The sequence below is a fragment of the Arvicanthis niloticus genome, chromosome 9 (genome assembly GCF_011762505.2).
Source record: "Arvicanthis niloticus isolate mArvNil1 chromosome 9, mArvNil1.pat.X, whole genome shotgun sequence".
Lineage (NCBI taxonomy): Eukaryota > Metazoa > Chordata > Mammalia > Rodentia > Muridae > Arvicanthis > Arvicanthis niloticus.
Window position 1 is genome coordinate 83,545,895 of NC_047666.1, and position 16,382 is coordinate 83,562,276.

At 44.1% G+C, this 16,382-nt stretch overlaps 1 protein-coding gene across 8 annotated transcripts in view; it reads left to right on the forward strand.

Moving 5' to 3' along the window:
- Positions 1–14,256: 14,256 nt before the first annotated feature.
- Positions 14,257–16,382, forward strand: part of Stk38l (serine/threonine kinase 38 like) — a 54,238-nt gene continuing 52,112 nt past the window's right edge. For 2 of the 8 annotated variants that reach the window (XM_076940851.1, XM_034511637.2), the window contains exon 1: positions 14,669–14,813. In XM_076940851.1, the coding sequence (XP_076796966.1) occupies positions 14,807–14,813 (7 nt within the window). In that variant the 5' untranslated portion in view covers positions 14,669–14,806. Of the gene's footprint in view, positions 14,341–14,668; positions 14,814–16,382 lie in introns of those variants that run through there. The other 6 variants (XM_076940856.1, XM_034511638.2, XM_076940852.1 and 3 more) reach the window with 6 other exon arrangements.

Sequence of the window (16,382 nt, forward strand, 5' to 3'; positions counted from 1 at the left end):
GCTAGTCTGGGCAGCACAGGGCTGAGTATCTGTCTTAAAATAAAGCAAAGGCTTGGGCTCTTCAGTTAAGAGCACAGAGGAGCCAGGTTAGATTTCTAGCACCCAGAAGGCAGCTCACAGCTGTGTGTAGCTCTAGTTCCAAGGAACTCAACTCGATCTCTGGCCTCACAGGCACCAGGCATGCATGTGGGATACAGACATACATGCAGGTGAAAGACTCAACACATAATTTTTTAAAGGTGCCTTGTGTCTGAGGAATGACGATCGAGGTTGTCCTCTGGCACACACATGCAAATACAGAATTACTTTGGAATCCTTGGATGGAAGCACCAAGCCTTTATAAGGGTCTTTCTAGCATTCTTCTTCAGTTGGATGCAACAAGATTCAAAGCACCTTTCTGATTGAATACAGAGCTCACCTTACTATAGACATCTGGTTTCTGTGAATGTCTAGCAACAGTGTTCATGGAATATGGAAACAACCAGCAGTTCCCAAGCTGTTGCCTCTGAAGACCCCCATACTCGGGAGACCCTTCCTCAAGTCTCAGAAAATCACGACCACCCAAAGATCACAAGAAACCATACCTGGATGCAATCAGCAGAGGCTTTATTAGGGAAGTTGGCCAGCGGTCAAACCACAAGCTCTTTCTCAAGAGCAAGGTTTGGCCCCGAGTGATGGGTTAAGGGGTCTTTTAAAGAGGAAAACCACAAACCAGGGGAGTGGGGAGGGGGGAAGGGGTTGCCAAGGATATGTAACATAAGAATAGTGAAACATTGCAGAGAAACCCACCCTGAATGGTTTACCATGTCACTGTGTCCCACCCTGTCATTTACCAACTATTTCAGATTAACTATCTTCACTTCTTCCCCACCTAGGTGGCAGCATCTTTATCTGTAGTCAGGAATGTGTCTTCCTGCCTTGGGCCTCTCCCACCTATAGGTGGGCCTACTGCCTGAGGCTTGAGGAATGTAATTCATCCAGCAAGTGTCTTGGGGTAGTGAAGGCCTGAAATCTTACTTTCAGTTCCCCGTTCTGGGACCTGCATTTTTCTGCCCAGGTCTAAGGGCAAAGAAATCTACACATATTTCATAAAATGGCCTTTATAATCTTTCACTCTACACCTCCACCTCTCTGCCTTTGTCCCTTGCTAGCTCTCACAGTGGCCAGTCATGCTATGCCCAGTGCCAGTGGGCCACATGGCACCAGAGCTCCAAAATCTCTCCACGCCAGCTCAATGCATCGACCCCCCCCCCCCGCCTTTGTCGTGCACATCTGGCAAATTCACACTTTGCCGAAATACCTTTCTCTCTTGAACTCAGTCAAGTCAGTGCAAGAAGAAAAACACCACACAAACTTAGTTCAGAAACAATGTAAGTCAATCTCTGGGCAGGACAACTAGACTGCTAATCTTGTGAACCATATTAAATCTAAATCCTCCAGTGATGATTCCTGGAGGATTTGCCATGAACTGGAAGACACTTGTAGCTACATCTTGCCCTATTGCTATCCAGTCTCTAACCTCTCTCCTGCTCCTTCTCTTCCTTGTCCAGCCTGCAAGTCCTACCTCCTACTTGCCCAGTGATTGGCTCCTTTATTCATTAGGGGATGGTTTACAAGAAGTCCTGAGTACAGACTCATTCCTTGTTCCAGACAGCCCCACCCAGGAGATCAGAATTAGCATTAAAATATAAACATTACCTGGAGCAGTGAGGGTGCATGCCTTTAATCCCAGCACTTGGGAGGCAGAGGCAGGCGAATTTCTGAGTTCGAGGCCAGCCTGGTCTACAGAGTGAGTTCTAGGACAGCCAGGGCTACACAGAGAAACCCTGTCTCAAAAAACAACAGAAAACAAAAAACAAACAGCACCAGGTCCATCCACAACAGGAAGCAGTTTGTAAAAAATTGTTCTATTTTTTTTTACTATATTTTATTTTATGGTTCCCATGGCATGCACACACAAGTCAGAAGACAACTCTGTAAAATTGATTCTCTCCAGAACCTGTAAGTGGGTTCTGGAGATCAAAGTCAGACCATCAACCTTGCAGGATGAGAGCCATTCCCACAAAGACACATGATTGGCCCAACAAACTATTCTTTTGAAAAGTTTGCATCAGACGCTGGAGAAACAGCTTGGTGGTTAAGAGCTTGGGCTGGGCTGCTCTTCCAGAGGACCTCGGTTCAGTTCCCAGCACCTACATGGTAGCTCATACCTGCATTTAACTTCAGGTCTAGGGCATCTGACACCCCCTTCTGGATTCCATGGGCACTGCAGATACATGGAGTGAAGATCCCCAAACTCGGGAGACCCTTACTCAAGTCTCAAGAAATTACGACCACCCAAAAATCACAAGAAACCATACCTGGATGCAATCAGCAGAGGTTTATTGGGGAGAGTTGGCTAGCCAAGGTCAAAACTGCTCGTCCACACAGGAACAGAATTTTGACAAAAGGCCAGCAAGCTGAGGGGCTTTTTTTTTTTTTTTTTTTTTTTTTTTTTTTTTTTTTTTATTATTATTATTATTGTACAAATTTTGAACATCAGCAGGATGTAACACTGGGAAAACCTCAAGGGGGCGGGGTAACCAAGAACAGTGGAAAGTTAGCTAGTTCTTGGAACCACCCAGATGACTTGCATCTTTCTCTGTGGTCAGGAATGTGTTTTCTTGCTTTGGAACTTCCCCACCCTGAGGCTTGAGGAATGTTCCTCTTCCCTGAATGTATCCCGGGGCAGTGAAGGCCTGAAATCTTACATCCAGTTCTGCTTTCTGGAACCTGCACTCTTTCTGCTCAGATCTAAGGGCAAAGAAAAAGCCTGCATATATTTCACAAAATGGTCTTTATAATTTTTCACTCTACAGGAGCACATATACTCACTCAGGTGCACACACATCAACTTAAATTTTTTTAAAAACTTTAAAATTAAAATCACATTCTTCACTGACAGGTGTTAAAACTCTTCACAGGGAAAAATTGGGTAGTTTAGATAAACTCAAGTAGTACTGTTTAAATGAAATACTTTATTATGTTTTTATACTTAAATACTGCTGCATGTGTTTGTGTGTATGCATGCTTGTGCATATGTTGGGGTATGGTTGAACTCAACCAAAGTCTTGTGCATGACGAGGCTGGTTATCTGACACTGAACTATGTCTCCAGCCCTTCCTAAGCATGTTTCTACTTGCTAATTGGCATACTCTTGCCCTATAGCGAAGTCTAGCTGGGAAGTCCTTTTGAAAATGCACTTGATAAAGAAGATGTCTGTGGTTTTATAATTGACCCGTGTTTCCACAACCTTGCAGCACTCAGCCCTGATGAGACTTACTCCTAAGAGACCAGATATGCACTTCTGTTCACCAAAGTACTTTTGTATGAAACGTGTAATCGTATACAGCTTAATGTTTAAAGCTCAGACCCCTGTGGTCTGTTAGTATCCAGTGGCCCCCCTCAGAGTAGTTCACACTGACACCAGAGTGTTGATGTAATCACCTCTCTGATTAAAACCTTCCATGGCTGCCCATTGCTATTATGTGAAGCTCTAACCTTCTCTACAAGCCCTCTGCGGGTTAACCAAGGAGGGGGAAGAGTAAGAGAAGGAGGAGGAGGAGGAGGAGGAATCATTTTCAATTCTTTGGAAGCCCCGTTTGGGCTACTTCTTCCAGGAAAGCAAATCAGCTTAAAATGCAGCTTACCCTTTGAAGGCAGCAACCCCACTTCTGGGAGGCTGGAGAGGGGAGCAAACAGAGAGTAGGTCCTGAACTGACATTTGCCCTCCGTCTCTAGTGTTAGAAAAACAGTCAGCAAAAAGCAATCATCAACACAATAACCACACATCCAAGACCCCTCCTACCTGCCCCAGACCCTTCTAGAAGGCTTTATAAGTAAAGAAACCACAGGTCTTGTGACTTCCCTTAACAGCCTTGTCCTCAACCTTAGCCCCAGAACTGAAAGAGGAACTTAGACTCATGCCTGTGAAGTGAAGTCATTCATACTTTACCTCCTTTGGTTCAGTGATAACTCTGGGAAGGAGGGAAGGTCTTCAAGTCCCAGATAGTTAGAAGACTGTGCAACAAAGCGAAAAACCATCAAAACATGAGACTAGTAACCAGCAATTGGCTGATCAGAATGAATCTCCACACAGGCTTCCTTCCACTCCAGGGTTCATCCTAGCTTGTGACAATGTCTTAGTCTTTTTTTCTTACTTTGTTATTTAAGTGTGTGTGTGTGTGTGTGTGTGTGTGTGTGTGTGTGTGTGCTATGTATGTGTGCATATGTGTGCACATGAGTGCAGGGTATGTGCCCTCAGAAGCCAGAGGTTTTGGATCCCCTGGAACTGAAGGTATAAATAAACTGCTTGAAGTAGGTACCGGGTGTCATACTCCAAGAACAGTACGTGCTCTTAACCACTGAGCCATCTCCTCAGCCCTAGTCTTTCCTCCTGTGGGAAAGTTAACAATATGGACAAGTGCTGGTGTGAGCAAGCATGAGTAGGAGTGAGCTGCCGAGTGTGGTTTGGAGGGTGCTGGAGCCTTATGCAAACTGGGGTGGTCATTTGGTGCCGGCTTGCCAATGTACAGTGGCTACTGGCTCTGCTCGCTTGTGTCTAGAAATTTGCCCAGACTTTCCGAGTCTTTGCTCTGACTGACTGAGCGTCTGCTCTGAAGAGAGATGTGAGGAAGTTCACCTGTTCTCACACAGTGAAGGCTGTGCACACAATGGCTCCACAAACATCAGTATTACAAGGTTCCAGAGGAACTGGTTTTTTTTTTTTTCCTTTAAAAACCACTTTCATGAAATGTGAAATTTGAATGGAGGCTTATCAGTTCTTAATGTCTACAACTGTGGAGAGAAAATCATGCACAAACTGCTGGATGCACAGAGGACATTGTACTCAGAGAGGCACTGAGAGACCCAGGAATATTAATCACACAGTGTTTCCTCGATGGAGGAGATAAAAATCAAACAAACACCTGCATCCACCCAGAGGGCTGAGAGCAGAGGTTCTTAACAACCTGGTGACATTTCTGCTATCTGTAGGGACAGACCTCACCCAAATTGCCCAGACCCTTCCCTCTCTAGACTGTTACCCATCCATAGGGTAGATGTCAAATGTTCTTCATGGCTTTCTGGCCTCTATGCTATCTGTCAGAGACCACACAGCTTCTTGGCCTTTTAGGCATAGAACTCATGCTTACAGCCACATGTACTTTGTATGGAGACATTTCACAACCAAACCATAACGGTGCCTGTGCCCAGGGACTTGCTGGTCCTGCTAAAGTGGACTCCCATGTGTCTTTCCTTCCCTTATGAGCTCTTACTCAGTAGGAACGCTTCCCTCTGCTTGTCCTGCTGTCATTGTCCTGCCGTCCTGTGCGCTGTCCTGCCCTCTGCCTATAATCAAGCAAGTTGGCAAACAGTTGCCCCAGTTGGACTTTTTCCTGCGGCTCTGGTGGCAGTGGGAGCATCTAGCAGCATCTGGGCTACTCCTGGGTGTAAGTCAGAGATGTTCTCCTTCCTATATGTGGGTCTCAAGGATCAGATCGATGTTATCAGGCTTGGTGGCTGGAATCTTCACTTGCTGAGTCATCGTGCCAGCCCCTCAGACATTCTCCACCTGCCTCCTTTCTCCACTTCTAATAATTCTATCAGCTAAACCACTAGAGAAAGGGTAGGAGTTGTGCTTAAAGCCACTGATCAGGGTGACTATAAGAACAGGAAAGAAATTTCACCCACCATTCAGGGAAACTCCCTCCTTAACTTCCTTAGCATATAGATTTTTAAAAGAGCTGACGCATCTCTGAAGAGCCAATTTTAACAATTCAAATAGTCTGGTGAGGTTGAGTCATGCTCACTTATAAAAACCAACTACTTTACATATTCCATATTAATTTAGCATAGACTTAGAGAAGAGGAAGAACATAAAATCCATGTTAAATCACAGGGAAAAATGTTAGTAATGGCCACAGCATATATCTCTCACTTGGGGTTATTACCTGCGATAGATAGATGATAGATAGATAGATGAACAGAAAGATGGATAGATAAATAGATGACAGATGGGTGGGTGGATGGACAGACAGACAGATAGATGAATAGACATATGGATAGATGATGGATGGATGGACAGATAGATGAATAGATAGATAGATAGATGATGGGTGAATTTATAGATATAGGTGAATGGATGAGTGGATAGCTAGCCAGCTAGATGACAAATAGATGGAAGGACAAATTGATAGATACTAGATAGATGAAAGGAGGGATAGACAGATTATAGGTAGATATATAGATGGAAGAATAGATAGTAGAATTTTAGAAATCCTTACAAATAAGCTATTATTTAAAACAGGGATTTTTAATGGTTTTTTTCTTATTTTATTTACATTTAAGATGCCATCCACTTTCCCCATTTCCCCTCCCTAGAAAACCCCTGTCCCATACCCCCCCTTTCCTTTTTGCTTTTATACAATTTTTTTAAAATGTTAATCAAAGGATTTATAAGTTTGGTAATGCTCAATCAGAAGTGTAACCCAATACCCAACCTAGATATAAAAACTATCTTTGACTGGTGGAGACATGTGAACATCTGCCTCCATGCCCCCTCTCTCTTTCTCTCTCTTATCACCTAGCTTCTCCTCTCCTTCATCTTCTCTCCTTACTCCATCTCTTCCTCTCAGTACTCCTTCCCACTTAGCTCCTCCTACATATCACTCTTCCTGTTAAAGTAGAACTTTTCTCTCAAAATACAATTAGAGCATACTTATTCCTAATTGTACCAGTGAGGTACAAGATAGTCCTAATACCCAGTCCATCATTCTGTTGACTAACCAGAACCTCTGTCATCTCTTCTAACTAAAACACTTACTTTTGATCCTGGCTTTTTTTTTTTTTTTTTTTTTTGGCTTTAGAATGAATGTCAGCTGAAAACTATCTACTCAGATCTTTTCTCTTAAAGTAAATAGCCAGGATTGGCTATGAGACTATGGGTCTTCAACCCCGTCAGAAATCCAGAATGACTGAGTTAACTGAAGTTATGGGAAGCACTAAACGTAGCTTCTAAAACTTAGCCAATTTATAGAGACCTCTGAACACCTGAGAAGCCCCTATACTACCGAACGTTCGAGCATCAAATCTTCAGCCTTCTGGCCCAGAGTCCTCTGACAGACCTTAGTGATGCAGGATTATTAAGGGCTGATTACTCTGTCTAGGCAGATATAATCAGTCGACTATTCTGCATGTGTGTCCTCTTCTGGACAGTAATTAGTCTGTAGATGGAAAGAGGCAATTCTTGCCTAGTGGCTGTCACCACACAACTGGCATAACTCCAAGGATGCTCAATTTCTTCTTAGAATCCACAACAGGAAGCTGTCAGGAGCAGACAGGTCTCTAATCAGAATGGACATTAATATATAAATATTTGTAGCATCAATTCTATGGACTTCTGACGTTTTGAAAACCAACTATCCATGTAAGGTCACCTGGACTGTTGTCTGTACACTCCTCTCAGCTATTTCTAAATAAAATATGGGAAACCTCCTAACAATAAACTCAAAGCCATAAATTTGCTATAGTCCCTTAACTCATAGGTTAACCATCCCAAATCAGTTAAAAAAGTTAAGGAAGGACTGGGTCTAGGCCCTGTATTCCTAAATGTGTTATACAGGCATATTGCCCATGAGAGTGTCAATATTCATCTCACTTTTATATTAATAAGGAGCTCGTACCAATGAAAATCTTAAATTTGAAATCAAAGTAAATTTTGTACCATTTAAGAAATTATAACTTCATCTTGATAATAATTATACAGATTTTTACCAATAGGTTATGGCTATGCAATAAGTCCTAACTAAGCCTCCCTGTTCCAATAAAACCACTACTTTTCCCTAGAAAGACAGACCATTATTAACCACATTAGTCCCCAAGCCCAGGGAATAGGGGCGCTGACTCTTCTTTAACTTCTTCAAGCTGATTACGGGTGTAAAACAAGGATCTTAAAAAGATTTATTTCATTTTTAATTGTGCGTGTATGAGCATGTGAGTGTAGGTGACTATGCAGGCTTAGGAGAGCATCGGCTCCCGTGAGTGTAGTGACTATGCGTGAGTGTAGGTGACTATGAAGGCTTAGGAGAGCATCAGCTCCCGTGAGTGTAGTGACTATGCAGGCTTAGGAGAGCATCAGCTCCCGTGAGTGTAGTGACTATGCAGGCTTAGGAGAGCATTGGCTCCCGTGAGTGTAGTGACTATGAAGGCTTAGGAGGGCATCGGCTCCCGTGAGTGTAGTGACTATGCATCAGCTCCCTTGAAGCTTGTTAGATGGTTGTGAGCCTCCCAGTGAGGGTACTGGGAACTGAGTGTGAGCCTTCTGCAAGAGCCATACATGCTCTTAAGTGCTGAACAGTCTCTCTTGCTTCAAGGATTTTCTAGAGAATAACTTTTTATTAAACAAAAATATGCATATAATTCTAATTAACATATATGTACATACATTTATATCTCTTTCAATAAATACTAACTGAAAATGGTAATTTCTTTCATTCTAATGGAATGCAGGAAGCTATAGTCATATTAGAGATATCTGTGACTTTATTACCAGTAAAAATGCTACACACTGTCTATCACATTAAAGTCGCTTCAGGTGCCTTCAAATATTGTTGATATGTATTACAAAATTACCGTCTGTCTTGATGTTGTTTAATGCATTAATGAAGAATGCTGTGTAAGACTGTTCAGTTGTCTACAGCTGTGTCACAAATTGCCCCAAAACTTGTTGTTGAGTATTTTTAATCCCAATATGGAGTTTCTACTCTGCCTTTAACCATTTAGTTTTTGGATAAAATGCACACACCCTTTATATTTACAGTCAGCCTAATCAGCACCAGGGCTGGGCAGATCTCTATCCCTGCCTATGCTATCATGTCTATTTCCCTGCCAGGAATCCCACTTATATAACTAGCCATGCCTTGTCTGAGCTGTTCTCAGCTCCAATTACCCAGCCCACACGGCCATTATGTTAAGATTCTTACTCCATAGATAGCATCGTCTCATCTTTTCATTCTCTCCCTCATGGCCTCCTCAGACTCCAATCCTGGGAACGCAAGACACCTCCTATCTCTCTTCTGCCTTGCTATTGGTTGTAGGCATCTTTATTTACCAATCAGGAGTAATTTGGGGGGCAGGGTTACATAGTGCCACTTGGGTATTTGCAGACTCTCTCATCCCTGGAGGCAACCAGGCCTTGGGGACCAGTATTTTAGCATTTCAATGCAAGCAAAAGACAGGACCTCAACAAAAACTTTGCAATTTAAAACAATTTGTTTTCTGGCAGTGTGGCTCACAGCTTTAATCCCAGCACTTGGGAAGCTGAGGCAGACAGGTCTCTGCATTTAAGGCCAGCCTGGTGTACAGAGCGAGTTCCAGAACAGCCAAGGCTACACAGAGAAACCCTATCTCAAAACAAACAAACAAACAAAAACCAATTCATTATTTCACAGTTGTATGGGATAGGACCTGGCTTGGCCCAGTTAGATCTGGTTTCACAAGACTGGGCTCAAGGCTTTGGGAGGGGCTGCAGCCAGCACAAACTCTACCTCTAAACTTACTTGTAAGATTGTTGGCAGGATTTAGTTCCTCGAGAGTTATTAGGTTGAGGGGCTTAACCTCTTGGTGGTATTTTTGTTTTATTTTGGGACAGGGTCTTTCTGTGTAGCCTAGGTTGTATGACTAGGTTAACCTCCACCTCACAGAAATCTGGCTGTCTTTGCCTCTCAAGCGCAAGGCTAGGCTCTTGACAGCCTCTGACTGGGATGTGTCTTGGTTCTTGGAGCTATGACCCTCATTATAATGTAGGCCACAGCAGAGTAGCTAGTTTCTACCCAGGTGAGTGACAACTAGAGAGGGTGAGTGGAATGACGGCTAGAGTCCCTTGTTATCCAGTCACGAAAACAACAAAACAACTTTCACTATACTCCCTTTTAAAGAACAATATTACGAGGTTCAGCATACACTCAAGAGAAGAGAATTACACAAAGCACGAAAAGTCCTCACCGGGTGCCATCTCAAGCACTACTTACTATATGTAAGGTAACATCACAAATTCACTTTCTCGAATTTTGATAAGTGTATATTGGTATAATTAATTTCCCTTGTAGACTTAGATACTATTCTAAAGTGCATTTCAGAATATCATCTTGAAAAGAGACCCACAGAATTCACCAAAATGTTTCAGTCTGGACAACATCAGTGACCTCCTAAGGGAAGTTGTTTAGAATGGTCTCAAGCTATGCACAGAGGTCAAACTTTCGCTCAAGTCAAACATTCTAGATTAGTTCACACTACCACAATGTTGAGAACAGGTGTACATATTTGGAAACACGAATTTGCTATCAAACAAACCATAAACTATTCTTGATCCTTCACATTCAAGTTGGTATTCGTATATACCATATACCATATACGCATATAAGCATATATATATAAGATGCATATAGTATAAGGAGTACAGGCCTCTGCCAAGCTTGTTGGATCACAGTTAAACCCACTATTAGCAGCGAGAGCTGTCATTTGTGACTATATGATTATGTAAGTGGAAGAAATATCCCCATAAATACCTGAATATCAAATTCCTTCTTTTCTTAAGCAGTGTATGAAAAAGCACAGAGTATAATGTGTGTATGTGTGTGTGAGAGAGAGAGAAAGACAGAGAGAAAGACAGAGAGAGAGAGAAGAGAGAGAAAAATAATAAAATCATGCTATGATTCCTTCCTTAGGGCTTTACACATCATGTGTTTGCACACGGCACACTTAGAGATATCAGTTGGTATTTGTGTGTACCTATCTGTGTTTTCAGAGTGTGTGTATGCACAGGTGAATGTGAGTATACATTCATGTATGTGCAGAGGCAACTTTCTCAATAACGTTATTTATTATGTACACGGTGCATGGTTATGTTCATGTGAGTGCAGTTGCCTGTGGAAGCCGGAGGGCATCCACTACCCTGGAGCCGGAGTTACTGGAGGTTGTGAGACACACATGAGGGTACAGGGAAGGAAACTTAGGTCCTCTGCAAGAGCAGTAATTACTCTTAATCACTGAACCACACCTCCAGACCAAATGACAAAACTTTTGTTTTGTTTCTGATACAGGGGATTGAACTCAGGGCCTTGTACATACCACTAAGCTATACCACAGAACTTTTCACCTTATTTTTTGAGACAGGATCTTTCAATGAACTTTGAGCTCTTGGAATGATTGAGCTGGCTAGGCAATAAGCCCCAGAATATGGCCCATTCCCACCCTTACCTCCCCAGGGCTACGGTTCAGATATGGCTTTTTAAGTGGGTTCTAGGGACCCAAATTCAGGTCTTCATGCTTGTGCAGAAAGCTCTTTTTTGTTTGTTTTTTGAGATAGGGTTTCTCTGTATAGCCCTGGCTGTTCTGGAACTCATGTTGTAGACCAGGCTGGCCTAGAACTCAGAAATCCGCCTGCCTCTGCCTCCTAAATGCTGGGATTAAAGGTGTGCACCACCACTGTCCGGCTTGCAGAAAGCTCTTTACAGACTGAGCCATCTCCACAGTCCTCACATGCTATATAATTTTTAAGTTTAGATACTTTTATTTGTTTATGTTGAAAGGGCAATATAAACCCCATATGTCTCCACTTAAGGACCAGGCCTGATTTCAAAAAAGGCCATAAGGCACCAGCTTCAGGAATAGACTGAAAGTCCTGAAGCTAAGTCATAAGACACCAGCTCTAGGAACAGACCATAGAATCCAGAACAAGATCATAGAACCCTCTCCAAAGGCAGCCTGGGGATAACCACAAAAATGGTGAAGAATCTTATCTCAGAGTGGGCCAGCTGCTCTGGGCAGCCCAATTTCATCACACGGTTGAACGTTTGTGACATAGGAGTGTAGACCGATGATTACTTGTGACCCCCTAGCACCCACCAATAGTTTTAGATTACCTAATCTTTCTAGAGAGTTCCCTATAAGAAGGCCTGCATGTCTTTGTCTTGCATCGCCATTTCAAAGAATAGTTGACCCCTGCATGCTGGATATTTCTGCAGATTAAATGTTCTTTGTTTTTGCATACTATCTGAGTCTGGAGTCTTCCTTCAGTGATTTTTTGGACCCTTACATTGTATATATGTATCTCTGTGTATGTGTTCACATGTACATGTATATAGGTGCCTCTAGTGGCTGAAAAGGTGCATCCAATCTCCTGAACTGCAGTTTCAGTGTGAACCGTCTGCTGTGGGTGCTGGGAACCTAACCCTGGCCTTCTGCGAGAGACATCCTTAATTACTGAGTCATCCTTAACGCTTGCATGTATTGTTTTAATAGTGTAAAAGCTAAGGGTATTTCATAAAATTCCACTGTTTAAAGGATGGACTTGTCAATAGTGATTGGGAATAGTTCTACCAGATTGTCTTAATCAGAGTTTCTATTCCTGCACAAACATCATGACCAGAAGCAAGTTGGGGAGGAAAGGATTTATTCAGCTTACACTTTCACATTGCTGTTCATCACCAAAGGAAGTCAGGACTGGAACTCTAGCAGGTCAGGAAGCAGGAGCTGATGCAGAGGCCATGGAGGGATGTTACTGGCTTGCTTCCCCTGGCTTGCTCAGCTTGCTTTCTTATAGAACTCAAGACTACCAGCCTAGTGATGGCACCACCCACAATGGGCCCTCCTACCCTTGATCACTAACTGAGAAAATGCCTTACAGCTGCATCTTATGGAGGTATTTCTTCAAGGAATGCTCCTTTCTCTGTGATAACTCCAGCTTGTGTCAAGTTGACACACAAAACCAGCCAGCACACCAGTATTACCTTAAAAGGCAAAACTGTGTCACTTTCCCAAAATTCTCCCCTGTGTCATCCCACAGGGTTGATTGTGTGAAATCAATTGGAAAGCGATTTCCCAAAAAATCACTCTTTTCTCCCTTTATCCACAGATTCACTTCCCCCCAGTTTTAGCAATACCCTGTGTCATCCCACATGATTGATTGTGTGAAATCAATTGGAAAGCGATTTCCCAAAAAATCACTCTTTTCTCCCTTTATCCACAGATTCACTTCCCCCCAGTTTTAGCAATACCCACAGCTAACCATGTTCCAAAAATATGAAGTGGAAAATTCCAGAAATAAATGATTCATAAGTTTTAAACTGATGTCGTTCTAAGAGGCCAATGATGACTCTTACCACCGTCACTGTGTGGTGCCCAGGACGCTAGTAGTTCCTCTGGAGTCATGGTTCTTGTTCCAATAGTCCTTATTTTATTTCATCATAGCCCCAAAGCGAAAGAGTAGCTGACAGTCTAGATATGTCAAAGATAAACTGTAGTCTGCTTTTGTGTTGTTAAGACTGGGTCTCACTCTGTAGCTCTAGCTGGGCTCAAACTCACTATGTAACCCAGGCTGGTCTCAAACTTGCCGCAGCTTCTGCCTCAGCCTCCTTGGTGGTGGAATTACATGCACGAGCCACTGTACCTGGCTTTGAAGTATTTTGTTTTTAAGTGAATGTTGCTGAGGTTGCAGAACTCTATGGTTATCGTTAATCTCTTACTGTGCAGGATGTATAAATTAATCATAGGTGTGTGTAGGACACACAGTGTATAGTAGCACTTATGGCGTATGTAGGACAGGGTATAGTGTTTGGCTTGTTGTGTACTTTCGTCGACTCTGTGGGTCCTGAGGCTTGCCTGCCTTTGATGGAGAGGGACGAGAAGACAACGATGACGGCAATTTTCCAGCCTAATGTTGTAGTTACGTTGCCAGCTGTTGTGGGATTTTCAGGTAAATGTAGCAAAGTTTTCATGTGTGCTGGCAAGTTTCTTGTGGTCTTAAATTCTAAATCCTAAGCCTTTCGGGTCCAGGTATAGAGACATGGAAGTCACAGAACTGCTACAGGGGTGATCTCCCCTCTTCAGAGCCATCTTTGCACTGCCTTGAGGCGTGCTGCATCACACCAGGTCCCTCTCTGGGTCAGGCAGAACCAGTTCTAACTAGAGAGGACCACGAGACAAGAATAGACCGCCCAGCAGTAACCGGACTGACCTCAAGCAGTAATTGGACTACTCAAGCTCCTGTACTAGTCTACACTTCCGTTGGAGCAGGTGGGGGGCGGGACTGGCGCTGACGCCAGAAGGCTACTTCCGCCTGGGTGCGTATGACGTCAGGGCCGACCCCTTAAAAATGCAGGAGTCAAGCCTCGCGAGATTCTGGCGCCGCCGCTTTGGCACCGCCTCACGGGGCGGGGCGGGGCGGGGCTTGGCGCGACAGACGCGCGCCGCGGGCTGCGGTGGCTGAGGAGGCGGCTGAGCGAGCGCGGGCGACACCGGCAGGTGAGAGCGGGCGCGGGCGCGGGCGCGGGCACGGGCGCGGGCGCGGGGCAGGGCCGTGGGGCTAGGGCGGCGCTCGCTGCGGGAAGCTGCGAGGGGCTCGGCGCGGTACAGCCCGCGGCGCCCCGCGCTGGTGTCCCCGCGGAGCGGAGAACCGCGGCCGTGCGCGGCGTCCCCGGGCTGCAGGCGGGGCCGCGCCCCCAGTGCCCGTCAGTCACCGGGGCCTTCGCCGAGCCGAGTGCGGCAGCCTGCGCACCGGGAGCGGAGCTGCCGACCCCTCGGGCGCGGCGCTCCGGGCCCACCTTCCCGTCTCCTCCGGACGCAGAGGGCACGGCTCGCCGGCACAAAGTTGCGGATGCACAGCGACGACAAAGTGTGTCCTTAGCCGCTGCGTCCCTGTCACCGATGCTACTTTTTCTGGTGCGGGGTCGCTCTTGGGTCCCGAAGTTTGGAGAAACGCTGTGAAGAGATGCGAGGTGGGTCTGGAGCAGCGGCTGGTGCAGAAGTGCGCTGCTGCGGCCCCTCGGGACTCGGTGCAGAGCCGGCGCGCAATCCGGCTCCTCCGCAACTTGGGATGCGTTTTGGTAGAAGCCGATTATGGATTTGGCTCTGGTATTGGCCGCACGCACGACTGCCAAGAAGCCAGGCGAACAAAGTTTGGTGGTTTTAAGATGGTGATTACCCTTGTTTGGCAGTCGTGGCTTAAATCGGTCAGGTCTCCCTGCTTTAAGTCAGTAAGCCTTGTTATTTGCATATCAAGTTGTCCTGATGTCACACGCACAAGCGTACGTGAAAAGGTTTTTCTCTTATGCCTCAGGATATATAAAACAATTAAGTTTATTATGCTCTTTCCCTCGTGGCCAACAGGCATTTTATTTGTGTTAGTTGTTCTTGTGTCTATTTGGGGAGATAATTTAATTCAGGATATGATAAATTAGGATATTGCATGAGGTCATAAAAGTACTTTTATTTGGAAAATCCTGGTCTCAGAAGGAGTACAAGGGATAAAAGTTTGGTGTTCGCCCGTACTCTGCTGGGCGTTTTTCTCCTAGTTCGGGAACTGATGAGGTTTCCCATTTGTTGGGATGTGTTTAGAATGAGAAGCATAGTTCGGTGTAGTTTCTGTGCTCTTTTGAAAGGCCTTGCTGTTAAGTAATGAACAAATTAGACTATAAAAAAAACCTACATTAAATAGAATACTGAAAGTCCCAGCATTTTTTTGAGTTTGCTTACAAATAAGCCAAAGGATAGAAACTAAGACTGCAAATAAAAAGGTGTTCTCTGCAGTTTTTATTATTTAAAAATTTTAAAATTTAAATATATTTTGATCATATTCCTCCCCTCCCCAAAGCCCTTCTGGATCCTCTCCACCTCTCTACCCACCCACCTTTAAGTTCTTTCTCAAAAACCAAACTCTGCAGCTTTTTAAATACTCGGTTTTAATTTCAAAAAGTGGCATATTAGGAACAAAGGAAAATGATGAAAAACAAAATGATAAAGTGTTACTCTCAGTTTGGCCATTTTTCTTAGAAAAGTTCCACTCTCTTAAAGACTAGTTACATCTTGTTAGTAGAATTGGTAGTGTGCCTTAGCAAGTGCCTTCTCACAGAGATGGGAAAAATTGGAGACACCAAAGCCAGGAGGATTTTTGTGTCTCGATGTAATGTTAAATGAGTTTACTTCACATAAATGTAGGACCAGTTAAGCAAGCATATTGCTGTTTGAGAATCCTAGCATTTCATTAAAATCAACAGATGGGCAAACTATGACTGGGTTAGATTAGACATATGCAGAAAGCCTGCCCCTGAATTTTTATATGAAAAGCACCATGGCCTCTTTCAGTGAGATGATGAAAGCAAACTTAAGGTAGCAGAATTGTGTTTAAACAAGCAGGTATATTCTCCTATCCTTCTCTCTTCCTTGTTCCCCCAGCAGTTTTTGTTCAAGTCCCAAGGAAGTATTTAGTGAGGCATGCCCAGTGCTACATACATTGGTTACATGGGACTTCAGTCTCCAGGTAAAGGTTTTGCTGATTGGCAGGATAT